The sequence below is a fragment of the Ciconia boyciana genome, chromosome 8 (assembly GCF_034638445.1).
Source record: "Ciconia boyciana chromosome 8, ASM3463844v1, whole genome shotgun sequence".
Lineage (NCBI taxonomy): Eukaryota > Metazoa > Chordata > Aves > Ciconiiformes > Ciconiidae > Ciconia > Ciconia boyciana.
Window position 1 is genome coordinate 23570289 of NC_132941.1, and position 27656 is coordinate 23597944.

Consider the following 27656-nt stretch of genomic DNA (forward strand, 5'->3'; position numbering starts at 1 on the left):
CTTGCACATGCATGCAGATGGGCGTTGTGAATACATGCACCCATGCACATGCACCCATGCACACGCTTGCACACTTGCACACACGTGCAAATGCATGCATGCACGCACACACACGCACTTGCACACCATTGCACAGGCTTGCAATGCAGGCATGCATCTGCACACTTTCAACTATGTGCACACACTTGCAGCACATACTTGCACATGCTTGCACACACACACGCACACACTTGCATACATGCTTGCACACACTTGAACATGCATGGATGTGTGCATGCTTGCACACACTTGCACAAATACATGCACATGCTTGCACAGACTTGTGCAAGCTTGCACACACGCATGCACACGCCTGCAACATACACGCACACACTTGCACACTCTTGCACACACACGCCATGCTCACACACGCTTGCACACACCTGCACACGCATGGCGACGCGCCAGGGAAGCTGGGCACCCCCAGCCCAGCTGTTGCTCTGGGAGTAATTAATTAATGACTGTGCCAGGTATTAAAGCCATTTGGTCTAATTACAGACTTTTCAGGGGGGTGGGGGGTGCAGGAGGGAGGTGCTTCCCTCCCCTGCCCCCATCTGGGGGAACCCCAAGGGGCAACTGGGGCAGCGAGGGGTCCATCGAGGTCCATTCGAGGTCCATCGAAAAATGCAACAAAGTGCCAAAATTGTCCCTTTTGAGCCTTTTCTGTGTATTTAAATCCCGCGCAGGATTTAAAGGTGGTGGCCGGTGGTGGCTAAGGTGGTGGCTGGTGGGGAAGAGCGGCATGTTAACTCTGGAACCTACTGAGGGCCGCAGGGGTGAAGGCAGGAGGCCGCTCAGCCCCTTGGCCAGCCCTGCCTCGGGGTGACGGGGTATGACAGAGGCTGGAGGGTGACGGGGATGAAGGGGTTCGGGGTCAGCCCGGCAGGGGGCAGTAGGGGGCAGAGCCAGGGTACCCGCGCCGCTGCCAGCCGCCCCTCCTGATTGGCCGCAGCTCCCTCATTATGCTAATACCTTGCGTCTCGCCGCGGCCAGCAGGTTGACGTCACCAGCCCGCTGGCGGCCGCGCGCGCGGGTGGGGGGGGGGGCCGTGAGCAAAGAGGCCCGGGCCGAGCCGAGCGGTCCCGAACGGTTCCGAGCGGTGCCGAGCGGCGCCGAGCGGGGCGGGGCGGGGCGGGGCGGCGGGCGCCTCCCGCAGCGGCGGCGGCGGCGGAGCGGGCCATGGCCGCGGCGGGCAGCGGCGTGGCGGCGGCGGCGGAGGCGGGGGCGGCGTTCAGCACCGCGAACAGCGGCCGGGTGAACGGGCTGAGCCGCCCGCCCGGCGCCATCGCCATGAAGGATCACGACGCCATCAAGCTCTTCGTGGGGCAGATCCCGCGTAACCTGGAGGAGAGCGACCTCAAGCCGCTCTTCGAGGAGTTCGGCCGCATCTACGAGCTCACCGTCCTCAAGGATCGCTTCACTGGCATGCACAAAGGTACGGAGGGCTCTGCGCCTGCCAACGGGGCGCAACCAGGCGGGGCGTCCTGAGGTGGGACACCCTGAGGTGCGGGTACCCCTGAGGTGGGAGGCCCTGAGGTGAGGCACCCCTGAGGTGGGGCACCCTGTGGTGAGGTACCTTGGAGGTGGGACACCCCTGAAGTGAAGGCATCCCTGAGATGGCATCCCTGAGGTGAGGCAGCCAAGTGTGGGGCACCCCTGAGGTGAGGTACCCCTGAGGTGGGGCACCCTGGTATGGGGCACCTCTGGGGTGGGGGCACCCGTGAGATGGAGGTACCCCTGAGGTGGGACACCCTGAGGTGTTGTACTTCTGAGGTGGGGCACCCAAGTATGGGGTACCCCTGAGGTGGAGGTACCCTTGATCTGGAGGTACCCATGAGGTGGGGTGCCCCATACTGGGGCACCCCTGAGGTGAGGATACCCCTGAAGTGAAGGTACCCCTGAGCTGGGGGCACCCTTGAGGTGGAGCACCCTGAGGTGGTGGTACACCTGAGGTGGGGCACCATGGTATGGGGTACCCCTGAGGTGGAGATACCCCAATATGGTGCACCCCTGAGGTGGGGGCACCTCTGAGGTGGGGGCACCCCTGAGGTGGAGGTACCCCAGTATGTGTCACCTCAATGTGGGGCACCCCAATATGGGGCACCTCTGATGTGAAGGTACCCCTAAGGTGGAGGCACCCTGGTATGGTCACTCCGGTATGGGGCACCCCTGAGATGGGGGCACCCCGGTATGGGGCATCCTGGTATGCGGCCCCGCTAAGATTGGGGTACCCCTGAGGTGGAGGCACCTGTCTAAGGTTAATGCACCCCTGGGTTGGGGGCACCCACCTGAGGTGGGGGCACCCACCCAGGGTTAGGGGAGCTGCCGTGTGGCTCGGGGGCACCCCTGGAGTTGGGAGCACCCCATCAGTGTTTAGGGCACCAGCCTGGGTTGGGGGCACCTGTCTGGCATCGGGGCACCCATGTGAGGTTTGGGCACCCCTGGAGTTGGAGCACCCCTGGGATGGAGGCACCCATCTGGGATACAGGCACCCACCATGGATGGGGGCACCCACCTGCCCGGCCCCTTGCCTGCGCCGTGCCCCAGGCCTCTGTGACCCAGCAGGACCAGGGTTGCTGCCGGCCTGGCTGGCATCCCAGCATGGGGTGCAGAGCACCCAGCACCCTGAGCAGCGGCACACTGAGGGGCTCACACGTGCACCACTAAAGTCTTTATAGAACCTCCACCCGTGAGCCGGGGCTCCGTGGTGGTGGAGCAGGGTCAGGGCACCGCGGGTGTCGTCTGGATGGGATCTTGCGCTCCTCTGTACACTGTTGCTGGGCCCCTGTGCCACGGGCAGTGCCCGCTTCACTGGGACTTTCTGGAAAGCTAAAACTTGGTGCTTGTGGATGCCGCCGTGTTGGTGCCCTTCGGCTGTGGGGTGGCCACCTGGACTCCTTCGTTCTCAGCACCGTGGCCTTCAAAATATCTCCAGGCGCCTCTGAAGCTGCTTGCATGCCCTGAACAACAGGATTCACACCTTGCCAGGCCCCCTCGGTGCTTCCTCCAGCGCGGGCTTCAACCACTGCGGCCCAGACGCATGATTTAATTGTGGATGCTCCTCTAATTCGAATGGCATCCTTCCCCCCGGTGAGCCTCTGGAGCAGGATTACTCTTGCTCCAGCCCTCCAAACTTCTCCGAAATGCCCAGGCACTGTCCAATTCATCGCCTGCAGGGAAAACAAAAGGGGGAAAAAAGAGCGGAGAGGAGGAAGCCAACTTGATTACGGATGGTAAACACTGGAAATGGCACCGGGACTGACGCAAGCCGCTGCGCTGACCTCTGCTTTCCACCCGCAGCGGGGCTGATATTTAACCAGGGGGAGCAATCTCCTTGCTCCCCGTGAGGACAGATGTCCCCAACATCCTGTCCCCAACAAGACGGACGAGGGACCCCATCCCTTGGCGTCCCCCCGCCCCACTCCCTCTCCTCCCAGGCACGCTGATTGTACTTATTAAGAGTTATTAATACTTAATCAGCTGATGGATTTAATTGTGCCAATATTAAAAATGCATCAATGTCAATTTTATTCATTAAATATTTACTTTGTTGAAGGGAAACTGTTTTGCTGCTGTTTTAATATCACTTTCAGATGCTTTTGGATGTGATCCCAGCAAATCGGGGGGGGGAGCCCTTGGGGAGGGAGTGGCACGGCAGTGGCACAGGGACCTGGGATGCTCCCGCGGGAACAAGAGAGACGGAGGGGAGAGGACTGGACCCCATCCCTGGGGCTCGCTCGTCTCTGCCAGCTCCGGGCGAGCAAGCGGCTCGGCAGCGTGAGTCAGCGTGGGAAAACCTCGCCCCAGGCGTATTCCCGATTCCCCAAGCGCAGTGATGTGGAGGAGCCAGAGCACCTTCAACACGCGAGTCTCATCCCGAGGAGGATGCTCGGGGCAGGGAGAAGTGTGGCGGCAAGCTGGGATGTGCAGCCTTGACACATAGAGATCCATTTCCCAGAGGGCTTCGGCTGTGGCTTTCCCCAGAGCTCGGGGCTGGAGCACTGCTGCCCGCACGCTGCCAGACTTGCTGCCTGCTCTTGCCTTGCTCCTTCCTTCATCGCACTGCTCCATCCCTTCTGTATTGAGATCTCCCACCCCATTTTGGGACTGAGCTCTGGCCCTGCTGGCAGCAGTGCCCACCTGGGTGCCGCAGTGATGGGTGCCAGGATGCTAGGGTGCCAGGGTGCTGGATGCCACGGTGCCAGAGTGCTGAGTTGCTAGATGCCAGGGTGCCAGTGTACCAGGGTACTGGATGTCAGAGTGCCAGGGTGCTGGTGTGCTGGATGTCAGGATGCCAGGGTACCAGGGTGCTGGGTGCCAGGGTGCTGGATGTCAGCGTGCCAGGGTGCCGAGGTGCTGGGTGCCACAGTGCCAGGGTGGTGGGGTGCTGGTGCTTGGGTGCTGAGATGCCCCAGCGCTGTATTAGCCATGTCACCAGCTCTCCGCATGCCCGGGGCTTTGCGGCAATGCCAGGCTGGACACTGACCCCGTCTCCCTGTCTCCGCAGGCTGTGCCTTCCTCACCTACTGCGCCCGCGACTCAGCCCTGAAGGCGCAGAGCGCCCTGCACGAGCAGAAGACACTGCCGGGGGTAAGTGACACTGAGGTGGTTGGGGTGATCTGGGGCGGGGGACGGTGACACCTACCTGGGGCGCGGGCACAAGAGCCGCTCCAGCGGCCGCAAACCAAGGCATTGATTTTCCTGCTGCCCGCATGCTGTTGTGCTTTCTGTGGGCTCCGACCTCCCGAGCTTAACAAAGTGAAAATAAATATTTAATTATTCGCCTAAATAAAAATCAATAGGGCCGCTGGTTGGCTGGGGAAAGCGCCGGGGCCCATGAATATCAATCCCTGCCTCGGGTGCGTGGAGCTGACGGAGGGGGATGAGGTTTGCAGGGATGTAGCTTCCTGAGCCATACTCTCACCTGTGGTGCTGTACATCAGTAGGTTTAAGAGTTAACAGCCCACTTCGGCAGCCTCAGGGAGGTGTGGGGTCAGGCCCTGCCTGCAAGTTATGGGCTTGCCTGTGTCCCCTTCTCATCACAACCCCCCATGTGTGTACACGTGCATGTGCAAGGTGTACAGCTGCTGTAGCTGCTCACTTCTCACCCTGCACCTCAGCATGAGGTGAGCACAGGCACACGCGTGTGAGCACATGCTCACATGCGGGCCTACAGGCATGCGCCCCTGCGGGGGCACACATCTGTGTGCACCCCTCTGTGCATGTGTGCATGCAGCGGTTCATGGGTGTGCATCTGTCAGTGCACACAGCTATATCTGGGCAGGCGTCTATGTGTGCACACCCCTGTGCTTGTGCTCACACCTCCATGTGCTCACCTGTCTGTGCCTACGCACACTCCCCTGTGCTTGTGCACATGCCCCTGTAGCTGTGCACACCCCTCCGTGCCTGTGCTCACACCCCTGTAGCTGCGCACACCCCTGTGTACTTGTACATGCACCACTGTGCTTGTGCACACCCTTCTGGGCTTGTGTTTACACCCCTGTGTGCCTGTGCACACCCGTGTGCTTGTACACACACCCCTGCGGTTGTGCACGCTCCACTCTGCTTGTGCACACCCATGTGTGCTCATACTCACACCCCTCCGTGCCTGTGCACAACCCTCTATGCTCGTGCACACCCGTGTGTGCTTGTATACACAGCCCTGTGTGCCAGTGCACACCCCTCTGTGCTTGCGCGCATCCTCCTGTAGCTGTGCACACTCCTGTCTGCTTGTGCACACCCGTGTGTGCTTGTACACACATCCCTGTACCTGTGCACACCCGTCTGTGCTTGTGCACAGCCCCTATAGCTGTGCTCACCCCCTATGCCTGCGCTCACACCCCCGCGCTCCGCGCCGCCGGGTCCCCCGACCCCGGCCAGGCCCCGCCCCCGACGCGGCGCGGGGCGTGTCCAGGCTGTGGAGGGGGCGTGTCCCTATCGCAGCCCCTCCCCTCGGCTCGGCCCGGCACGGCTCGGCACGGCTCGGCGGGGCTGCGGCCGCTCCTCCCCCCGCCCCGCCTCCCGCGCGCCGCTGCGCGAGCCGAGCCGAGCCGAGCCGAATCGGGCCGGACCGAGCCGAGCCACCTCGGGTGGAGCCGGGTCGGGCCGGACCGAGGGAAGCCGAGCCGAGCCGGGCCGGGCCGGGCCGGGCCATGCAGCTGCCGCAGGTGCCGGCGCCCGGGCCGCGGCCGCCCGTGCTGTGGGTGCCCGCCGGGTCCAAGATCCTCTGCATCGAGGTAGGGCCCCGCCTTTGTCTGCCGCCGGCTCGGCTCGGCTCGGCCCGGCCCGGCCCGGCCCGGGAGCCTCTGTGTGCGCTGGGGCATCCGCACCCGCGGGGTGGGGGTGCTTCGGAGTGGGGGGTGCTTGCAGCCGGGGAGGGGAGGGTCTGCACCCGGGGGGTTATTTGCACGCAGGGATGGGGTGTGTATGTGATGGTGAGGGGGTGTATCTGCTCCCAGGGATGGGGGGGGGTTGTTGGCAGGAGAATGTTGGTGAGGAGGGTGTCTTTGCATGCAGAGATGGGGTGTGTGCATGCCTGGGTTGGCGAGATGGGTGTATCTGCTCCCAGGGATGGGGATGGGGGGTATTGGTGAGGAGGGTGTATCTGCACCCGCGGATGGGGTGTGTGAGTGTGGGTGTTGGTGAGGAGGGTGTATCTGCACCCAAAGATGGGCTGCATGTGTTGGCAGGGTGGTTGTTGGTGATGAGGGTGTATTTGCATGCAGGGATGGGGGTTATGAGTGTGTGTGTTGATGAGGAGGGTGTATCTGCATGCAGGGATGGGGAGGGTGTTGGCAGGGGGGTGTTGGTGGGGAGGGTGTATCTGCATCTAGGGATGGGTTTGTGTGTTGGCTGGAGGGTGTGTTTTTCCACCGTGGGTTTGTGTGTGTGAGTTGGTGCTCTGTGTGTGCGGTTGCAGGTGTGCAAGGGGATGTGCTTGGGGGTGTTGCACCCACAGATGGTGCAGGGGTGCGTGTGTGTTGGCGGGGGTACAGTTTTTCCCCAGGGGGCAAAACTTGCAAAACCGGGGGGTACAGTTTTGCAAGTGGGTGTTGGTGGGGAGCGGTTGCACCCAGGGATGGTGGGTGTGCAAGTGTGTCAGTGGCTGTGTGTGTGTGTAAGCAGGTGCTAAGCGTGTCTTTGCACCCAGCGATTGTGCGCCTGGTGGTGGGGTGTGGGTGTATGTGGGCCTGGGGGGTGGAAGTGGTGGGTGTGGAAGTGTGTGCACGTGTGTGTGTGCACACACTGGGTGTGAGCAGGGGGTGCCCGTGTGCATATGGGTGTTGCCTGGGCTCCCACATTGTGGGTGTCCCATGGGGGGGCTGGCCAGGTGTGCGCAGGGCTCAGGTGTGCGTGGGTGGTGGTGGGGATGGGGTGTGGGTGCTGCTGGGGGGGAGCTGTGGCCATCCAAGGGTGGTGTCCAGCACTGGGTGTCTGTGTGTCCACAGAGGGCTGCCGGGGGTCCCACTGTGGCTCCCACTGCTGCAATGGGGATACTGAAGCAAGGGGTGCTGTGTCCCTGCCTGGCATGGATGGTGGTGCTGGCTGTGCACCCTGAGGTGTGTGTCCATGGTTGTGCAGGGTCCACAGCTGTGGGGAGGGTGCTGTGGGTGTTGTGTGGGTGTGCAGCTGTGCGTGGGTGGGTGCTCATGAGGACTCTGGGCTCGGGGTGTGTGGGTGTAGGGTTGTTGCGTGCGGGTATACATGGGGCTGGGTTGGGGTGGGTGTGTGGTTGCATGTGGTTGTGCAGTCATGCTAGGACAGATGTACGTTTGTGCATGGGGCTGCGTGGGTGCAAGTGTGCGGCTGTGTAGGTGTATGGTTGTGCAGAGGGGGTGCTGAAGTGAGCATGCAGCTGTGGGTGGGTGTGCATGGAGGATGCTGCGTGTGGGTCTGCGGTTGTACGTAGGGGTGTGTGGGAGCAGGAGTGTGGCTGTAGGGGATGTGTGGTTTTGTGTGGGGGTGTGCTAGGATGGTCATGCGGCTGTGCAAGTTGTGGGGTGGTGTGACTCCCCAGGCCAGCTGTGTTCCCTTGCTGTGAGTTCACCCCAAGGGCTCTGGCAGGGTGTTCCTATGATGGCAGGGTGTTCCTGTGATGGGTGGCTGCCTGTACCTGAGTGCCCGTCTCCCTGCACCATGTGCTGGCTGCCTGGGGACCCCTGGGGTGACATGGGCACCAGGCTCCCACGGGCACCCGCTGCTCCAGCATCACCCAGTGCCTCCGTCTTGGCTCATTCAGATGCATGGTGGCCTGCTGAATCCTCTGGCTGTTGGGCACGAGGCGGAGGAGGAGGGTGACACCAGCGAAGGAGCAAGGGCCAGAGGTGACCCTGTCCCATGGGGCAGGTCCTGCTGCAGGAATTCACCATGGGCTGGCTCTCCCTGGTGCCCAGGCTGTTGAGGGGCTCCCAATTTGGGTGGGTGACAGTGCCCAAGGGGTCAGGCAGTGGTTTAGCAACTGGTGGTGACCTCCTGTAGCACACCAGTGGTTTGGCCATGGTTTTGCTGTAGCTGGGGCTCTGTTGGGCACCCACAGGTGACAGGACTGGTGGGTGCTGGGACACCCCAGACAGGGTCTCCTGTGGCCATGGGTGCATCAGTGTGTCCTTGGGGTGTGCAAGGATGGGTGGGGGGGACATGGGTGGGAGTTGAGGGATGGGTGGGTGGATGTGTGAGTGCTATGCGGGTGGAGGGATGTGTGCTATGGGGGTGTACAGGTGAGTGGTAGGAGACATGGGATGGATGGGCTGGTGTAAGGGTGCTATGGATGCGGGTTGGGAGGTAGATGGATGGTGTTATGGGCATAGATGGGTGTGTTGGGGATATGGATGGGGGGTGGATGGGTGGGTGTTATGGGGCTGGATGGGTGTTGGGGGATGGATGGGTGAATTGATGGGTGAATATTAGGTGGGGATGGGTGGTTGTGTGGGTGTCAGATGGGTGGATGGACAGATGGGTGTTGAGGGGTAAATGGATAGGTGTCAGGAGCAGTGGGAGATGGCTGTTTGAGTGTCAGGGGATGGATGGAGGGCTGTTGGGCATTGGTGGGTGCCTGGGTGACTGTGTGGGCACAGGGGCATAGTGCAGCGGTGCTGTTGGGACAGACAGACAGGTGGGCACAGGACAGCTGGGTGCAGGGGGAGGTCTGGGTGCCCATGCCATCCACCTGTGCCACAGGAGCTGGTACAGGGGGGCACTGAGCACCCCAGGGTAGGCATGGGGTGATGCCAGGGGTGCCAAAACCCCCTTTTGGGGGTGTCCACAGACCGAGGCGGTTTTTCCCCGGCACGGTGCGGCAGCCCTGGGGTAGGTTAGCCGGTCCCCGAGGCCTGACATTTATAAACATCAGCCGCTCCTGGAGAATCAATACAGTTTAATAACCGGCGAGCGGAGACGGGAGACACATCAAAATGACACTCTGCGGCTCCGTAAATGTTATTCTAAATCATACTCGCTAGGTTTATTACATTAAGCATAAAGCAGTGGGCATGGGAAATTTATTCCATCAAAGGCCATCGCACTGGTAAATGGGACTGGTGGATTGGTGGAGGGGGGCAGCCCCCCAAAAATTGAGGTTCTCTCCTCCTGGACATGGCAGGGATATGGGGGATGAGGGGGATGTTGGTCCCACGGGTCTCCGTGCTGTCACAGCCTCCTGGGTTTGGGGTGAGCTGGATCCTGCCCCAGTGCAGGGGTTGAGGTGGATGTTTAGGGGACTGGTGACACAATGGGTGATGTAAGGGCAGCCGGGTGGCCCTGTGTCCCTTGGTGCCACCCCACGGCTCCTGGGGACCTGGTCCCCTCCCTGGAGCATCCCTGGCTCTGCACTGACATTTTTCCCTGCGTTTCCCTGGAGACGAGGCCGTTGCTGTGGAAACCTCCCTCCTCTTCTTCCTAAATCATCCTCCTCTTCACCCCGGGGAGGAGAGGCTGGTGCTGCCCCCAGCTAGCCCGTAAATTTGGGGACCCCCTCCAGGGGTGTGCAGGGGGAACCCCGGGGTGGGTGTACACACCTGTGTGGGTGCAACAGCAGCATGCATGTTGCATGGCTGTCCCTGTGCGTGCTTGAGCCGTGTATGTGTGCGTGCGCACTCACCCCATCATGCGTGACATCCTGCCGTTGCCGTGACGACCCCATAGAGCACATGGCTCAGGCTCCGCAGCATCGTGGGGGAAGCACGCTTGTTGCCATGGAAACGGCTGTAATTGTAGCATTTTTCGACTAAAAGAGGGGAAAAAGGAGGGGGAGAGAGGAGGAGAAATGGCTCCATGGGGCAGTGGGCCAGGGACATGTGCACTGGCCTGGTGTGTCCTGCTGCACACGCATGCCATGCTTGCATGTACAAATGGCAGTGACGCACAAGAGGAGGCCAAAATTGGGTGAGAATTAGGAAAAGGAGAGCAGTGTCAGTGCTGCCGGAGGGGCCGGGGCCAGCCGGGCACTGCTGCCGCCTCTGCAGTCCTTTGCAGTCGAGGAAAGCGGGCAGGCGGCCAAGGCTGGCACCAGTGGCCCAGTGGGTGCCTGCGGCACCAGGTACCCATCCCCAGGGCTGTAGCATTGCCCTCCACCTGCGGCATCCCCAGTTCGGCGTGGCCACAAACCCCAGCTCTGTTCTTGCAGGTCCTTCCCCTGCTCTCTGCCCTGTCCCCTGTGTCAGGCTGGGGCCAAATTCTGCTGTTCCCCATCGAAAGGCTTTGGCGGGGGGCACGGCACAGCCACTGACCACCCTCTCCCGCTTGTGTGTTGCAGATGAACCGCCCCATCCAGGTGAAGCCAGCCGACAGCGAGGGCCGAGGAGGTAGGTCTCCCCTTCCCCAGATGCCCCGTGCGGGCAGAGTGGCACAGGGCCACCCAGGGGGGTGATGGGGGACACAGTGGCATTGCAGGGCCTGCTGTGGGGAGGTTTGTTTTCAGAGAAACCCACGAAAGGAGCTGCCTTTGCCGGTGGCATCCAAACCCGAGGGCAGAGCAAACGTGATCTCAGCTCTCCCTACCTGGCCAGCTGGGGGGGAACATCCTGACATCATGCCATGAATGTGCTGATGTCATATGATGAATATCCTGACATCATGCTGGGCAGAGCACCAGCGAGCTGCTCTCCTACAGCCCCTTTGTCTATTAAACAACCTAATTACCCACCCGGAGCTGCCTGCAGGGACCCCAGCAGAGTCAAGATGCAGGAGTTGGCCACACGTGGCCCAAGCCCCTCTCAAACAGAAACCACTGTCCCCCCCCAGATTCTCCATGAGGGTTTGTGCCTCGTGGGGCCATGGCGCTTCCAGGCTGAGTCAATAATTTGGGCAAAATTGCAGGAACTGGATCAAAACTCCCTGACATTCCCGGTGCCGTGAGCAAGCTCTGGGTGCATAGGCACGCTCAGACACGCGGGGTGCTCACGTGTGGCTGTCTGCCCTCAGCAGGACGGCTGGGGTAGACATCCCGCTATTCAAAACACATTATTAAACGTTCTGCAAACTGGTCCTGGCATGTCCCAGAGCGACCTGGCAAATAAATTGCCCACTTACCGAGCGTAATTGGCGAAGGATTAAAAATCGATGGGCGAGCTCGAGCACCCGGCTCCAGCCCCCTCGCCCAGGAGGCGATGCTCGGCCACTGAGCCTGCTCCCCTCAGCTGCCTTGGCCAGGAGATGGTTTATGTTTAACTAGACAACACGTGAGCCTTATTCCCTTAACTAATTTTCCCGGTACCTTAACGGACAGAGCATTAATCGTCTCCTGCCATTATTTATTTATTTCCCCGGCAACGCTCTTGACAAGGCACCTTATTTTCTTTGTCAAATGCCATTAGCACACGGCAGGAGCATGCAGCCGAGCAAGACAGATGCTGGTAATAATCATGAAATTCTCATTATTTACTCTCCCTTCTCTCATGTTTGGGTTATTTATGTCCCCTGGGCACGGCTGAAGGCTGCGGGTTGTTCTGTGAGTCAATCATACGAAGGCAATCGCCGCTGTTTTGCGGGCTCTTTTTGTTTCCCAGCTGCATCCCACATCAGTGCCGGTGGAGCCGGCTCCTCCATCCCTGGGAAAACCCCAGCTCCATTCCCTGGCTCTTCCCAGCTTCACCCCTAGGTGATTTCCCTGCAGGAGAGGTTTTCCCAACCTGAGCGTTTTGTAGGATGGAGGTGCTGCCAGATCAGCATTGCTCCCTCCCCAGGCTCCAGCATCACCTGGCTCTTGCCCCTCCATGCACCATTTGCAAACCAGGGATGAGGGGACAGGACGGTGAGTGGCATCCCACTCTCTGACAGCCTTGGTTTTGTTTTTAGAAGACAGGAAGCTCTTTGTGGGCATGCTGGGGAAGCAGCAGAGCGAGGATGATGTCCGGCGCCTCTTTGAACCCTTCGGCCAGATCGAGGAGTGCACCATCCTCCGAGGGCCTGATGGAGCCAGCAAAGGTGGGCTTGGGGGAGCTGGGTGAGCACCCTGTGGGCCACCAGGACCCATGGAGGGTGGGAGCCGCCAGCTGGGCAGCGCTGGCTCCCGCAGCGGCCGAATCCGACCCCTCCCTTATCCCCTCTCTGCCCTTAGGTTGTGCCTTTGTGAAATATGGCAGCCACGCTGAGGCGCAGGCTGCCATCAACAGCCTGCACGGCAGCCAAACCATGCCGGTAAGTGCCAGGCTCTCGCCCTGCCCCATTTGGCCCCATGCTGCCTGCATAATCCAATCACCAGCTAATTTGATCCTCTATCTAATTGGATCAAAATCCCATGGACTGGCAGTTTGTTGGCTGGATCACCCTGAGGTTCATCCCTGCCTGAGCGCTGAGCCCCAGGGGTGGGCATGCGGGGCTAATTGCCCCCGCACTGGAGAAAGGGGCTGTTTAACACTGAAGTTCAAAATTGTGAACGAGGAAGGGCAAAAAGGAAACAGAGGCCAGGGAGCTGCCGCCGGGGAGAAAAGCCGGCTATAATTAAACCTCACATCGATTGCTGGTTGCTGCTGCCAAGCCAGGCAGCGTCCCCAGGGCTGAGAATGCTGTGGCCGCTGCAAGCCAGCGGGTCCCTCGCCAGAGTGGAGAGGCATTTCAGGGGCATTTCTGGGGTCCAGCCATCAGCTCCATCTTCCCCCCTATCTCAGGGCGCCTCGTCCAGCCTGGTGGTGAAGTTTGCAGACACAGATAAGGAGAGGACCCTGCGGCGGATGCATCAGATGGCAGGGCAGCTGGGCATCTTCAACCCCATGACCATCCAGTTCGGTGCCTACGGGGCCTATACGCAAGCGGTAGGAGCTGGCGCCAGCCAGGACCTGGGGGTTTTGGGGGAGCCCCACTGTTGGGGGGGGGGGGGGGGCTGGTTTTGCCTGCGTGGCATTGTACCAGTGCCAGTGAGTGCGGATGCCTGTCAGGGTTGGTGTATCCCCATTTAGGGGTACAACAGAGGGTGGGTTCACCCCCACTGGTGAGGGTGGCATAGCTGTAGGGTGCAGCAGTCTCATATATCACCTTTTTTAGCATCACCTAGACCTCCTCCTGTCCCCGGGTCCGGCAGTGAGTGGCATTTATCCTCAGCCCCCATGCATGGGTGCAAAGGGGGGATGCTAATTTATCCTCCCCTGCTCCCCACTTCTCTCTGCCTCTTGCTCGCTTTTCCCTTTTCCCCCCATTTCTTTCCTTAAGATCATGCAGCAGCAGGCAGCCCTGATGGCAGCCGCGCAGGGGACCTGCCTGAACCCCATGGCTGCCATCGCTGCCGCCCAGATGCAGCAAATGGCTGCCTTCAACGTCAGCGGGCTGGTGGCCACCCCCCTCACCCCCTCTTCAGGTACGAGCCCCCTCCATTCGCCCCCCGTCCTGCTTGACATCCTTGGGGGGGTGCTGCTGGTGCTGACGCCTCCCTCCTGCAGGTACAAGCACACCTCCTGGCATCACCACGGCGCCCGTGCCCAGCATCGCCACGCCGATCGGGGTGAACGGCTTCAGCCCACTGCCACCACAGACCAATGGGCAGCCTGCCTCGGAGACCATCTACACCAATGGCATCCACCCCTACCCAGGTAATCCTCCTCACAGCATGCTGGGGAGCTCCGCCACGTTTCCCTGGGGCTGGGGATGCATGCTCGGCTCACACGGCAGGCTCCCAGGGGTGCTCCCCATCCTGGGAACATGTCAGATGAACCAGCCGCACACTGATCCCCACCAAAATCCCTCCTCCTGTAGCATCGCCGTCTTTGCGAGTGTGGCAATGCTCTCGGCTCCTACAAAATGGCAGGGAGAAGCTCTGCCCCTCCACAGTGGTGCTCGGTCAAGAGCCCTCTCCCGCGGGAGCTGCTTATCCCTGGGTTTCTCTTGCTTATTCTCGCTTCCTTCTCCCTTCTTTTCTCTTCCCAGCTCAAAGCCCCACGGTGGCAGATCCCCTCCAGCAAGCCTACGCAGGCATGCAGCACTATGCAGGTCTCAAACTTTGCTTTGCACTTCTCCCCTCTCTCCCCTCTTTGCTCCTCACGCTTATTTTTAGGGGGTGAGCATCGCCTTTGGGGCTGGCTGAGGTTGAACCACAGGATTAGGGCAGCGTGCTTGGGCATGGATTAATGTGGTGATGCATTGAGTGCGGTGTGCCATACCCTGGGGCAGCAATGGGGGTGATGCTGGTGCACAGTGCCGTCCCCTCATCCCCAGCAACATGGATGTGCTCCTGGCACAGCCCTCCGTGCAAATTTTGGATGGAGGAAAGTGAGTTTTAATGCCCACTGGGCTGAGATAACTCCGTGGGGAAGAGCTGGCCGTGGTACCCAGGAGAGGGGGCGAGGTTTGGGCGGTGATGGAGAGCCAGCTCCATGCTGGATCCTGCCAACATGCCAGCCCACTGGTAGAGACAGCCATGGAGGCACCAAGACATCAAAAATCCTTGGATGTTCATCGCATGGCCGAATCCGATGGCTGGGGAGATGGGACATGGAGAGAAGAGAGTCAAAGCATCCTGTGGAAGTACGTTGAGCCCAGCAGTCATTTAATTAGGAGCACTAACAGCGATTTTCAGATTTTCAACAGAAAACCAAGTTTTGGACCCCCAATAGTTGGGTTTTTTTCAACCAAAAGTGCCAGCTTTCCTCAACCTTGAGGACATATTACTGCTGCCACCAGTGTCCCTCCTGGGAGAGCCATTTCTGCATCCTGGGCATGCCAGGAGACCGGGGCCGTGCCGGCAGGGGTGGGAAGGGCAGAGCCAGCAGCCCTGGGGCAGGAGAGGCACCTCCATTGAGGGTGGCAGTGAGGGGGACATCCTTGTCCCCAGCCCTTCCCAGGGCTGTGGCAGGAGCAGGGTGGGTGCTGGGGTCTCAGCTCCACGTTCCTCTCTTCCAGCAGCGTATCCTACCGCCTACGCACCCATCAGCCAAGCCTTTCCCCAGCAAGCGCCCATCATCCCACAGCAGCAGCGAGAAGGTGAGGGGTTGTGGGGGGCACCCCACTGCAGGGCCGGCGGCTCCTCGCTCCCCCCCCCCAGAATGACCCCCGCCTCGCGGCTGACATGTGGCTGTCCTTTGTGTGTCACCCAGGTCCCGAAGGCTGTAACCTGTTTATTTATCACCTGCCCCAGGAGTTCGGGGACGCGGAGCTCACGCAGATGTTCTTGCCTTTCGGCAATGTCATCTCTGCCAAAGTCTTTGTGGACCGTGCCACCAACCAGAGTAAATGCTTTGGTAAGTCCTGGTGGGTGGCTCTTCCTGATGTCCCCAGCTCGGGGGTCTGGCTCTTCCTGACGTCTCCAGCTCGGGGGTCCGGCTCTCTCCAGCTCAGGGGTCCGGCTTGGGCAGCACTGATGGGTGACCAAAGCTGCATGGTGGCTGAAACAATGCAGCTGTCCATCCCAGGGCCAAAGGGCAGTTTTTTGTCCTGCACTGTGCCAGGACAGAAGGACTTAACCTGCTGCTGTCCCCTCTTACACTGTCCCCTGTGTCCTCAGCCCAGGGCACCTGCCTGCGTGCCTGCCAGGGAGGGCTGGTCACTGCTTGCCACTGCCATGTCTGCTCTGCTCACGTGGCTGAATGCCCCCACTTACACCAGCATGCTCTGGCCTGAAGACCTGTCACCACAGTGTGCCTGTAGCCTGTGTCACCTTGGTGGCCCCACAAATCCCATCACCCTGGTGTCCCCACAGGCCCTGTCACCCTGGTATCTCCACAGACCTGCAGACCTTGGTGTCCCTACAGACCCTGTCACCTTGGTGTCCCCATAAACCCTGTCACCCCAGTGTCTCTGGAGGCCCCATCACCTCAGTGTCTTTGCAGACCCTGTCACCCAGGTGTCCCATGAGCCCACAGACCCCATCACTTCGGTGTCCCTGCAGTCCCCATCACTTTGGTAGACTCTGTCATTCCAGTGTCCCCACAAATCCCATCACCTTAGTGTCCCCAGAGACCATTCCAGTGTCCCTGTGGACCCTCTTACCCCAGTGACCTCACAGATCTGCAGACCTTGGTGTCCCCAAAGATGCCGTCAGCCCATCACCCAGTGCCTTGCAATCCGGGGCTGCACTGTTACCCTACCATCCCCCTCTCCCAGCACCTGAACCTGGGGCTCCACCTGAGGCTGCCCACAGGAGCATCCTGTGGGATTTCCACACCTTACTTGAAGTAAAGTGGCAACCTGTGATGTTTATGGTGACAAACTCTTCTGTCACCTCATCCCTCGCCCCCAGGTTTCGTCAGTTTTGACAATCCGACAAGCGCTCAGGCAGCCATTCAGGCCATGAACGGCTTCCAGATTGGCATGAAGAGACTAAAAGTCCAGCTAAAGAGGCCGAAAGATGCCAACAGACCCTACTGACCCCTGCTCACCATGGTCCTGTGGAGAGGTAAGGGGGGAACAAGGGGAGCCTGGCCCTGCTGCACCCCTCTGCAAAGCCCCAGGGGACCTGGCAGTGGGGCTCGGCTCACCTGAAGCATCTCGGGTGCCGTGTTTTCTTCAAAAATGTCCTCGAGTGTGTGCAGGGGTCTCTGCGCCCAGGACTGTCTGTGTGTGTGTTTCAAACTGGGATTTGAGGCCCTGTCTCTGTCCCTCTCTCTGTCCTTCCTTCCCTCCATCCCCCAGGACACAGGCTAACAGCCCCTTTGCTGTTTTGCAGGTCGGGCGTTCGGCGGTGATGATGACTTTCCACTTCCCCAAGTGCAGTATCCAAACCTGTAACTCTCTTTCTTTGCAACACATCCCGGAGGAGGAAGAGGAGGAGGAGAAAGAGGAAGAAGAAGAGGAGGAGGTGATGGAGAAAATGGCAAAGAAGAGAGCCATTCTGGTCATAGCTTTTCTTTTCTTTTTTGATTTTTTTTTTTTCCCTAAACCGGTCTTGTTTGTTATTTAATGGGAACGAGAGAGCGAGGAAGACAAGGAAGGAGGAGAGCGATGCGGCGCCAGGGCTGAGATTCACCACCAGCCACTTGCTGAGACTCACTAAATCCCTCGCTGGGAGAAAGGACAACAGCCCCGGACACCCGGCATACGATCTACCTTTGGTTTGGTTTTGTTTTGTTTTGTTTTTAAAGCACTCATTTGCTGCTACCAATTTCCCAGGAGAAATGAGGAAAAGAGGCTGCCAACAGATTCTTAAACCAAAGCTGGTGGGACAGGACCAGCCTCGGGCGCTTCACCTGGAGGATGCTTGTTTGGAAAAAAGACAAAGGGCAAGATTTTCTTTTTCCCCATGTCGGGGGGAAAAAAAAGGATCAAAGGATGTTGGACTTAATAGAAGATATATATAAATAAGTATATATATATATATATCCCATGGAGCAGGGCGGCAGGACACGTGCTTCCCCCTGCTTGTCACTGGCACAGGGACATAGGATTACTTGTTTCAGAGTCATATCATTCCTTAGAGTTTAGGGACCAAAGGACTATTGCTTTTTTTAAATATATCTATAAATAAATTAATTAAAAAAAAACAAAACACACAAAAAAACCAAAAAAACACGAAAGAAGAAGAAAAAAAAAACAAATTAAGGAGATTGAGAAAAACCTTGGGGTTAAGAGCTGTGAGTGTTTCCTAGAGGGCTTGGTTTTGGGGGGGGCCGATTCATGGGGCTCAAGGGCTCGGTTTTGGGGGGCCAATTTGCGGCTGAGGATGGGGGGATGCAGAGGGGAGGGTTTTTGGGGGGGGCTGCAGTGGCTCCCCCAGCCCCATGGCCCAGGCGGGAGCATCAAGCTGGTTGAAAGAGCCCCTTGGGAGAGGGCAAAGGGATGCGGTTCTTTGCGGTTTCGGTTGGTTTGGGGGGTTTTGGTTTTTTCTTTTTTTCAGCCAAAAAAAAAAAAAAAAAGAAAAATGTGAGGTTTCAGCAGAAATTAAGCGAAGCAAAATAAACTTATTTTGTCAAAATCGTCACCTTGGTTGGTTCTTTGGAGCAATTGCTGCTGCCTCCCACCACCCAAATTCCCCCGAGAAGACAACGCCAGGGACCCCTTTTTGACCAGCTCGACTCCAGCCGGGCTGAAGCATCCACCGGGAATTTGGTGAAGCTGGGAGAGGAGCATGGGCCTCTCCCTTTATTTGCCTTTTTTTCCAGGAATTACCGTTTTCTGGAGGAATTAACCCCAGCTGCGGAGGGGACCGGGGCAGGACCCATCCCCTGTTGTTTTGCTGTTTCTGAACGATGGGGGAGCTTCTGGAGGATGTTAGCATGTTCCCTGGGATGTCCCTTTTTGGCCGCACCCCCAGACGAGTGACTTGAGTGATTGTGGGAAAGTGGCTTGATTTATTTTTTATTTAAGGGGAGGGAAACCCAAACCCCACAAATTTAAGCAAAAAAAAATGGGGTGGCTGGCAGGGTGGGTGTTGTGGGGACAGCCACCTACCCAGCGTCCCCCCTGCCCAGGTTTGGGTGGCCTTGGGGACATTGAGCAGCCGGCGCAAGATGAGCAGTGGTGGATGGATGTTGGTGTCCCTCCATCAGCCTCTGAGAGCAGGGGACACTGCAGAGGTGATGCTGAGAGTGCACCCACCGGTGTGACGAACCTGTCTGGTCTCAGACAGTGACTGTACCTAAACCAGGATATTTTTAAAGTTGATTCTTAATTCTCTTGATAAATCCTGGTTGAAAATAACACCCACATCTCCGGTGGGGTGGCAAAGGGCTGGTTTGGGGTATTTATTATTTTAAATCCCTTGGACCCTTGAACCCCTGGCGATGGAAACCTGCGTCCCTGCAGGACTGGCCGGTGCCCCCAGGCAGCTTTGGGCTGATGCTGCAGGAGCTGCTGTCTCTTAAGGGCTGATATTTTACTGCTGTGGCCTCGTGCTCTCCATGACTGACCTGGAGAGCCACAGGACTGTGGGGAACCTCAGTACCCAGCTGCCTCTGCCAGCCCCCCTCCACCTCCCGGGGGTCCTTGTGCTGAGCCCTGGCAGCCTCCAGGACTTCTCCCATGGGTTTTCATTCGGATTTGGGCATAGCGGGACACAGCTGTGCTGGTGCCAACTCTGTATCTGTGTAGTTATGGGGATTGGCTTGGGCTGAAATAAAGTGCAGTGCCTGGGAGGTTTCCTTCTCGTTTTGCATGTCTCTGCTGTGGCACCGTCCCCTCGGTGTGGTCCCATCCCTGAGGCACAATCCCTTCTCTGTGGTGTGGTTCCTGCTCTGTAGCACAATCCCTTTGCCGTGGTGTGATTCTCTCCTCGTGGCCCCGTCCTTTTCCCAAAGCGCCATCAATTCCCTACAACCCTTTCCCTGTGGCCCTAATCCCTTCCCCGCAGCCCCATCTCTTTCCCTCTTTCCCCTCCCTTCCCCACACTCCCATCCCTTCCCCACCATCCCATCCCCTCCCCACACCCCCAGGCTGTTTAAATACTTTAACTACACCGACACAGATTCCTTTTCTCTTTTTTTTTTCCTGTGTTTTTTGGGTCTGTTTTGGTGGTTTGGTTTTTTTTGCTTCGGTTTCTCGTCGATAAAAACGCCGTCACTGCCAATGCCAGGAGGGGCGGCCACTGGCCACGCCAGCCCCTGCAGCTCCTTCTCCACAATGCCACAGGGTCGGGGACGCTGGGGGATGGGACAGGGAGGGGACAAGGGACCACTAAACCCGCCTGGTGCTCACTGGATGCTTGATGCCTATGTACAGGGTGGAGCTGCCAGCATCGGTCCTGGTCTCTGCCCTGCCTGGGAGGCTCAAAACCCACTCATCCTTCCCCAGCCTCACCCGGGGTCTTCGCTTGGCACCCCGGGGAATCCCCGCCACCGCTCAGTTTGTGTACACCTGAGTCCCGATCACACGCATGATCTCCTTCTGGATTTTGGGGTCCTGAGTATTGATATTGGCGTCTCCCACTTGGCCATCTTCGTACCTGGAAGGGGAGAAGGGGGGGTAAGGGGGTGTCCCGTGGGTGTCCCATGAGTGCCAGTGAGGTGGGTGCAGCCAGGACTCACACAAAGAAGAAGCGGGTGCAGACGTGGTCCGAGACGGGGCAGACCCAGATGTTGCCATGTTTCTGCAGGTCCTTGGAGGTGATGACTGCCGGGGGAAGGGGCTGTCGGATAGGGGACGGAGGTCCCCGCTGGGTGCAGCCTGTAGTGGGGACCCTCACTCCCTCCCTTCTCCACCCACTGGGTCAGCCAGGGATGTGGGTGCTGCCCGGCCACCCCTCTCCACCCCCCCCCACGTGTCCTCACACCTTCGCAAAGCGCGATGCAGTTCAGGTTGCGGCTCTGGAGGAAGCGGGACTGGATGGAGCGGGTCTGTGGAGAAAGCAACCAGCGTTACTGCCCCGGCCAGGCTCGGCTTGCCCCATCCCCAGCACCCGTGGGTGCTGTGCCCCTGTCCCCATCCTCCCACGGTGTCCCCCAGCCTGTCACCTGGGGGATGGTGTTCATCCGGTTGTACCTCTGCACCAGCTCATCCTTTGAAGGCATCCGGTGCTGCCCTTTCCCCATCCCTGCAGAGAAGCGAGGTGGTAGCCATCACTCCTGGGCAGTGAGCACCCCTGGGGTGACACAGGGACACATGCCACAGAGGGGGACGGCCACAGTGGGTGCTCCCGCCCTGCAGCCAAACCCTGGGAACCCCCCAAAAGTGGGTGCAGTGGTTTTCAGAGCCTAGAAAATGTTGGGGTTTTAATTCCCTTGCACATTGGAAAGCCTCAACCTGGCTGCAAAGAGGCCAGTGCAGGTGGGAAGGATGCAGGACACTGCCCGCTCCCACACGGCTCCTCCAGCCAGCACAATGCTGAACACCCCGGGGCCCATGCAAGGAGTGGGGATGGGAGCGCAGGCAGGACTGGGCAGTGCAGGCAGCCTCTTACCTGAGTATCCAAAGGAAATACTGGAGATGGGGCTCAGATAGATGCCCTTGCCATAGGCTGCTCCATGCAGCTTGCGGGAAAACACCAGGGTGAGCGATGCGGGGTCACCCCGACAGCTTGGGCATGGTGGTGGAGGCAGCCCAGCCTCTGCAGGCAGCATATCTCCAGCTGCCTGCATCCCTCCCTGCCTGCCTGCCTGCCCTGAAGGTGGGGGTCGGGCACAGGGGAGCATTACCTGCAGTTTGGTGTAGGAAGCGTTGACTAGCCCGTTGCGGAGGATGGAGTGCCAGTTCTCAATGTGAGAGCCGCTGGAAAAAGCCAGCCCCACATCAGCCCCACAGCACCCTGCCTCACGGTGCCCACTTGGGGGGCTCCCACCACCCCCCAGCAACTCACTGGAATGCGAAGGTGCTGCCGTAGAGTTTCTTGGCGGTGCGGAACCGGGCTTCCTTGGCCGGGGGGCTGCTGAGCAGGAGGAACTGGTGGGAGGTGTGCATGAACTTCAGCTGCTACCAGGGGAAAGGGAAGAGCAAAGGTGGTGCGAGCGGGGAGAGAGGACAGGCAGACAGACAGAGATCATGCACGGCAGTCTGTCCCTGTGCCCGTCCCAGCCCTGCTTTGGCCATCCCAAGCTTGCCAGGAGGGTCCATGGCATCCCTCGTCTCTTGTCCCACATCCCACAGAGCACATCAAATATCCTCCATCCTATATCCCATATCCTGCCTTCCACGTCTCACAGGCTGCAGACCCCATCCCAAAGGCTGCATTCTACATCCCAGACCCTTATATCGCCCACCCCATATCCTTACATCCCTCATCCTGCATCCCACATCCTCCATCCCACAGCCCACACCCCATACCCTATGACCTGCATGCCATACCCTACATCCCACAACCCATATCCTACATCCCACATCCCATACCCTACATTCCCGCATCGCATATCCTACGTCCCACCTTCCATATCCTACGTCCCACATCCTATAGCCTGCACCCTGTATCCCGTATCCTACATCCCACCTCCCATATCCTCCATCCTGCATCCCATACTCTATGTCCTGCATCCCATATCCTCCATCCCACGTCCTATATCCCACATCCCACATTCCATACCCTCCATCCTGCATGCTGCACCCGCACCCCACCTGGAGCCTGGCCAGGCCCCTTACCCTGCTGAGGGGCAGCTTGACGATGTGGGATCTGTTGCTGGAGATTATCCTTGGGAAGAGGAAGAGGAAGAGGAGGAGGAAGGTCAGACAGCATGGTCCCACGCTCCCCAGGGAGCGGGGCCGAGCCAGGAACTGTGCCAGAACCCGCCCTGAGGCTGGTGGACGGTTGTGACCCCCCAGGAGAAAGGGGCCGAGGGGGTTGTGCCGGGGATGCCTGGCTGCTCCCACCCCATCCACTGTCCTGGGGGATGTAAGGCAGGGGGGAGGGACATGGGGCAGCAGGACGGGGCCACAGCACCCTCGGCCTTACCACTGCAGGAGGGGATGGGCCAGGGGGTCCAGCTTGTCCATCTGCTTCTTGATCTCCAGGTAGGACCCCTGGCAGAGGAGAGAGGGGGTGTGGGTGGGTCCCCTGGCACCCACCCTACTGTGGGCGGATGGAGATTGGCACTCCTGGTGAAGGATCCTGCACCGGGGGGGGTGTCTCACACAGGGCCATGGGTGGTGCGGGGCCATGCCGGCATACCTGGGTCATCTCCCGGATGGACATCACGCTGTCCAGGGCCTTCTGCAGCCGCTCGTAATTCTTCTTCTACGTGTGGGGCAGGAGAGAGGTGGTCGTCGGAGGGGTCCTCAGGGCTCCCCCCAGCCCCATCAATCCCTGGCATGGCGGAGCATTGCCCCCCCGGCACTTACCTTGGGGTTGAAGGCAAGTGTTTTGGGGTCGTTGGGGTCTACCACGGAAGGGTAAGGTTCGAAGATGATGCTCTTGCGGGGAGACTCCAGGGCAGCGCGGCACATGGCCACCAGCAGGTCCACTACCTTGGGGACAGAGCATGGGGTGAAGGGACAGAACCCTGAGGTGATGCCGTGGTCACCCGCCACGCACACCCCTACCTCGGCGCCTGTGGCCACCTCCTCTGCCGCACCGGACATGACGCCCAGGGTGTAGAAGGAGAAGACGCAGAGCTCCCGGGTGCACACCGCTGGCTGCGGAGGGGACAGGAGCCGTGGGGAGGGTCAGGGATGGTGACAGGGGATGGCAGCCCACACCCGCCTGGTCCCTGTCCCTGCACCTTGAGCATGGAGCCATTCTGGAAGACATGCTGCTCATCACACACCACACAGTACTCATTGAGCGTCGGGATCCGCTGCTCCGCGTACTTCATGATCTGAAGGAGAGGATGGTGGGAGTCAGCCCCTGTGGTGGCCATGGTGCTCGGGAGGATGCTCTGGGAAGCCAGATGGGGCTGAGTGGGATGTGGGATGAGTGGGGAGGATGCTGTAGGCAGTGGGATGGGGGTGAGTGGGACATGGGACAGGGGGGGAGGATGCTCCAGGCAATGGGATGGGGATGAGCTGGATGCATGACACTCACCTGGACGAGGAAGCCATACTCCAGTGTAGGGACGTTCTTGCAGTGGCCGCCGACCTGCGACAGAGCCAGAGCAGAGCCAGCTGCGTTATCCCCTTTCCCCCATGCACCCCCACCTCTGCGCAGCACCAGCAGCCCCAAACATCCCCCCTGCCACAGCAGGACCCCTTACATACCAACACCCTCCCAGGGATGCAGCTGCATTGGGGACATGGCACCAAGAGGGTGCTAAAACCCCACAGCACCCCATGGCCGGTGTCCCAGCTTGCCCACCAGCACCCAAGGGTGCTGGGGACAAGGTGCAGGGGACAAAGCCCTGCAGGGGCTCCCCCCAACCCAAGGGGGTCCCACCACCCCAGGACAAGTGATCTGACCCCGCAGCAACCCCCAGGAATCCAGGAAGGGAAAGGAGAGGAAAGCAAACCCCGAGGCGGGGAGGCACCCACCAGGATGTTGAAGGGGGCAACACCTGCCTGGGTGCTGGCGGGGGGGTAGCCGAAAACTTCCACCTTGGGGTTCTTCACCGTACAGGAGACAGAGCGGTTCATCAGGCGGTTTACGCGAGCCTCGGGGATGCCCAGTTTGCCCTTCAGCACCGAATCTTGGATGACGGGAAAGCTGGGAGACCTGCAGGCACAGAATCCCCCTGAGCTCCCCGGTTTGTCACCGTCCCCTACTCCTCCATCACCTGGCACTGAATTCACCCTTCAGCTGGTTTTTGGGAGCAACCTTCACCTCCTTGGGCTCTGGTAGGGAGCAGCAGTGTCCAAGGGGTGAGTGGGGAAACTGAGGCATGGTGCCAGGTCCCCAGCCACCCAGGGTGAGGGGACAGAGGGTTGGTCCCTTGGGGACACCATCGGGGGTCTTACTTGGGCATGGGGGAGAAGATGCTGAGGCCAGCACGAAACTTCTTGATGGTGCCGCTCGTCTTGAACCAACTGTGCCGCTTCTCCTGCTGGGTCTTCAGGAAATCATTGCTGAGATGTTTCCATTGCTGGGACGTGAACATGCCCAGGATCCTGGCAGAGAGGTGGCATGGGTGCCCAAGCAGGGTGCCAGCACCCATGGGTGCTTTGGTCCCCACTGAGCCTGGTGCATGGGTGGTCCATGCCACCCAGCTCCTCCTCTTCCCCACCCAAAACTGGTGGTGTGCCCGTCACGGGGCTGTGTGGCAAGTAAAAGGTGGTGGCATGGGAACATGTGGCACCTGGTGAGTTTTGGGGCAAAATGGTGACCCCATGGCCCACCTTACCCACCACCCTTGGATGCCCATTGTGTTTCAACTCTTACTTCTTCAGCTGCAGACCCAGCCCGAAGCCCTCCTTGTTGGATGGCTGGAAAACCTCAATGGATGGTTCTGCAGAGAGAGGACAAGCTGTCGGTGCCACCTCTGTCCCTGTCCTGAGGGCATGGGGGGACACTGTGTCCTGCCTGTCCCCACTCACCGGGGCCATCGAGGTACTGGGAGAGGGAGAAGCGCAGGCGGAGGACGATGGGCTCCGTCCGCAGCACCTTCCACGCCGTCGCCACCTCCTCCTGCCAAGGGAGAGCTGCGATTCAGCACAGCCGTGGGGAGCTTCAGCCAGGGAGGGAAATTCAGGGACCCCCTGGGCACGTGTCCCCCGCCTCCCCGTGCCAAGGCCGGTGGGGACACCCTAGGGACTCACATCGAGGAAGCTGATGTTCACATGTAGGTCAATGTCCACGTCGTCGATCGTCCCGTACTCCCTGTGAAGACACATGGCGCCATGGCGGGGGGATGGGATGAGGCTGGCATGGTGCCGGAACCGCTGCCTGGTGCCCACCATGCCAGGGTGGGAGGGCTTGTGGGGCAGTGATGGGCACATGTAGCTCCCCATGTATCAAGTGTGTGAACCTCTGAGACCAGGATGGCACAGGGAGAGTGCCTGGACTGTGGATGAGAGCCCGGGGACGGCATGGCTGGGTGCTCAGGGGATGGCACGGCCAGGTGCCCTGGGGATGGCACAGCTGGGTGCCCCAGGGATGGCACGGCCAGGTGTCCAGGGATGCTATAGCTGGGTGCCACAGAGTTGGCACAGCTGGATGTGCAGGAATGGCACAGCTGGGTCCCTGAGGATGCCACAGCCGGGTGCCCTGGGGATGCCATGGCCAGGTGCCCTGGGGATGGTAAGGCTGGGTACCCCAGGGACAGTACAGTCAGGTGCCCCAGTGATGCCATGGCTGGGTGTCCGAGGTATGGCACAGCCGAGTGCCCAGGGATATCACGGCCAAGTGCCCCGGAGATGGCATGGATGGGTGCCTCGGGATGCCACAGCCGGGTGCCCTGGCTATGGCACAGCTGGGTGCTCGGGGTTGCCACAGCTGGGTGTCCTGGAAATGCCATGTCTGGGTGCCCTGGGGATGGCACAGCTGGGTACCCGGGGATGGCACAGCTGGTTGCGGGGGCTGGCAGGCGCACCCACCTGACAGCCACGGCATTCTCGCTGTAGATCTCCTTCACGGCCTCAATGTCGGCATCCAGCTGCGGGTGACGGTACAGGTCGGCAGCGCAGGTCCCCTGTGGCACGGCACCCCACAGCACCATCAGACCTGGAGCCCCCCCACAGGCCTGCACTTGGGACTGGGCACAGGTTTGGGGTCCCTGAGCCCCCCCATGGCACCCATGTGACCTGGTACCCATTGGACCTGACACCTGCGGTGCTTACCTGGACGCCGTAAAGGAACTCCTCAGATTCATTGTCCCCGTCGGAGTCATCGTCCGTCCAGTACTGGCCCTTGAGATCCTGGGGGGCAGAGGGTTGGAGGGCAGCAGATTAGGGGGGGCAGAGGGTTGAGGGGATGGGGGAGAAGGTTGGGGGAGCAGGTTATGGGGGAGAGGGTTGGAGGGAGTAGGTTGGGGGGAGAGGGTTGGGGGAGCAGATTAGGGGAGAGTGAATTAGGAGGGAGCAGGCTGGGGAGGAGCAGGCTCAGGGGAGTGGGTTGGGGGAACAGGTTGGGGAGCAGCAGGATAGGGGGCAGGGGGATGGGGCAGCAGGATGGGGGAGCCAGTTGGAGGGGTTTGGGGAGCAGGATGGGGGCAGCAAGATGGGGGCAGCAGAAGGGGGGCGGCAGGGTAGGAGAGCAGGTTGGGGGGGGAGTCGGCTGAGGGAAATGAGATGGGGGAAGCATTTTGGGGGCATTGGGTTGGGGGGCAGGAGGTTGGGGGAAATAGGATGGGGGCAGCAGGATGGGGGCAGTGGGTTGGGGGAGCAGGATGGGGGCAGCAGATTGGGGGGCAGTGGCATGGGGAGAATAGGATGGGGGCAGCGGGATGGGGGAGCAGATTGGGGGGCAGGTTGGGAGGAGCAGAATGGTGGCAGTGGGTAGGGGGCAGTGGGATGGGGACAGCAGGTGGGGGCCGCGCACGGAGCCGCCGGGGGGGCCCCGGCCGATCGGGAGGGGGGGGGGGCACCCCCGTCAGCCCTTCCCTTGCCGGGGAACACGGGGACACACAGGGACGCCGGGGCCCAGCTCCCCCTCCCGCCCCCGCCCAAGCAGGCCCCGTCCTGCCGCCCTCCCCAGGCCCCCCCATCCCTGGGGCCTGCTCCCTCCGCCGGGCCGTGTAGGGGGTGTCCCCATCCCCCTGTGTCCCCCCCGGCCAGCGGGACCCCCCTCACCATCTCAGCGGCGGCCGGCCGGGCCTGCCACCGCCTCCATGCTGCTGGGCGGGCGGGCGGCCATCGGGCCTTGACGTCAGGCCCCACCGCAGGCCCGGGCGCCACCACCGTCACCCGGCAACGCCGCCGCTGACGTCACCTGTGGGGGACCCCCCCCGCCCGGTACCCCCCGGCAGGCCACTGGA

At 60.3% G+C, this 27656-nt stretch overlaps 2 protein-coding genes across 17 annotated transcripts; one reads left to right on the plus strand and one right to left on the minus strand.

Moving 5' to 3' along the window:
* Window positions 1-1218: 1218 nt before the first annotated feature.
* Window positions 1219-18045, plus strand: CELF6 (CUGBP Elav-like family member 6). Of its 6 annotated transcripts, XM_072870792.1 has the most exons (13): window positions 1219-1474; window positions 4547-4629; window positions 10790-10838; window positions 12331-12459; window positions 12593-12672; window positions 13143-13286; window positions 13681-13825; window positions 13908-14057; window positions 14392-14454; window positions 15364-15444; window positions 15558-15701; window positions 16700-16855; window positions 17126-18045. In XM_072870792.1, exons 1-12 carry the CDS (start codon window positions 1219-1221, stop codon window positions 16825-16827), a joined length of 1452 nt encoding a protein of 483 aa, XP_072726893.1. In that variant the 3' UTR covers window positions 16828-16855; window positions 17126-18045. The 6 variants fall into 6 exon arrangements, with proteins under 6 accessions (XP_072726893.1, XP_072726888.1, XP_072726890.1 ...); XM_072870787.1 differs by lacking the exon at window positions 14392-14454 and having other exon boundaries at window positions 1330-1474; XM_072870789.1 differs by lacking the exon at window positions 14392-14454 and having other exon boundaries at window positions 1330-1474; window positions 15367-15444.
* Window positions 18046-19836: 1791 nt separating this feature from the next.
* On the minus strand, window positions 19837-27606 carry PARP6 (poly(ADP-ribose) polymerase family member 6). 11 transcript variants are annotated; one of them, XM_072869731.1, is made up of 22 exons: window positions 27472-27606; window positions 26521-26598; window positions 26278-26372; window positions 25501-25561; window positions 25279-25369; window positions 25124-25190; window positions 24703-24852; window positions 24307-24460; window positions 23837-23890; window positions 23535-23630; window positions 23356-23448; window positions 23155-23280; window positions 22985-23050; window positions 22769-22836; window positions 22459-22507; window positions 21686-21795; window positions 21525-21597; window positions 21290-21359; window positions 20844-20923; window positions 20663-20726; window positions 20418-20502; window positions 19837-20335 (listed from the first exon to the last, which is right to left on the minus strand). In XM_072869731.1, the coding sequence occupies exons 1-22, from the start codon at window positions 27472-27474 to the stop codon at window positions 20233-20235; spliced, it is 1836 nt and encodes a 611-aa protein (XP_072725832.1). In that variant the 5' UTR covers window positions 27475-27606; the 3' UTR covers window positions 19837-20232. The 11 variants fall into 11 exon arrangements, 10 of the variants coding, with proteins under 10 accessions (XP_072725832.1, XP_072725830.1, XP_072725828.1 ...); XM_072869729.1 differs by having other exon boundaries at window positions 21686-21798; XM_072869727.1 differs by having other exon boundaries at window positions 21686-21798; window positions 22435-22507.
* Window positions 27607-27656: the final 50 nt, after the last annotated feature.

What these genes read in the sequence shown, in the direction of transcription:
- CELF6 (XM_072870792.1), top strand. Translation starts at nt 1,219, where the DNA reads ATGGCCGCGGCGGGCAGCGGCGTGGCGGCGGCGGCGGAGGCGGGGGCG. An exon ending in ACGGCAGCCAAACCATGCCG is followed by an intron (nt 12,673 to 13,142) that starts GTAAGTGCCAGG and finishes CCCCTATCTCAG; the next exon opens with GGCGCCTCGTCCAGCCTGGT. An exon ending in ACGGGGCCTATACGCAAGCG is followed by an intron (nt 13,287 to 13,680) that starts GTAGGAGCTGGC and finishes TCTTTCCTTAAG; the next exon opens with ATCATGCAGCAGCAGGCAGC.
- PARP6 (XM_072869722.1), bottom strand. An exon ending in GAGAATGCCGTGGCTGTCAG is followed by an intron (nt 25,562 to 26,277) that starts GTGGGTGCGCCT and finishes GTGTCTTCACAG; the next exon opens with GGAGTACGGGACGATCGACG. An exon ending in TATTTCCTTTGGATACTCAG is followed by an intron (nt 20,924 to 21,289) that starts GTAAGAGGCTGC and finishes GCTTCTCTGCAG; the next exon opens with GGATGGGGAAAGGGCAGCAC.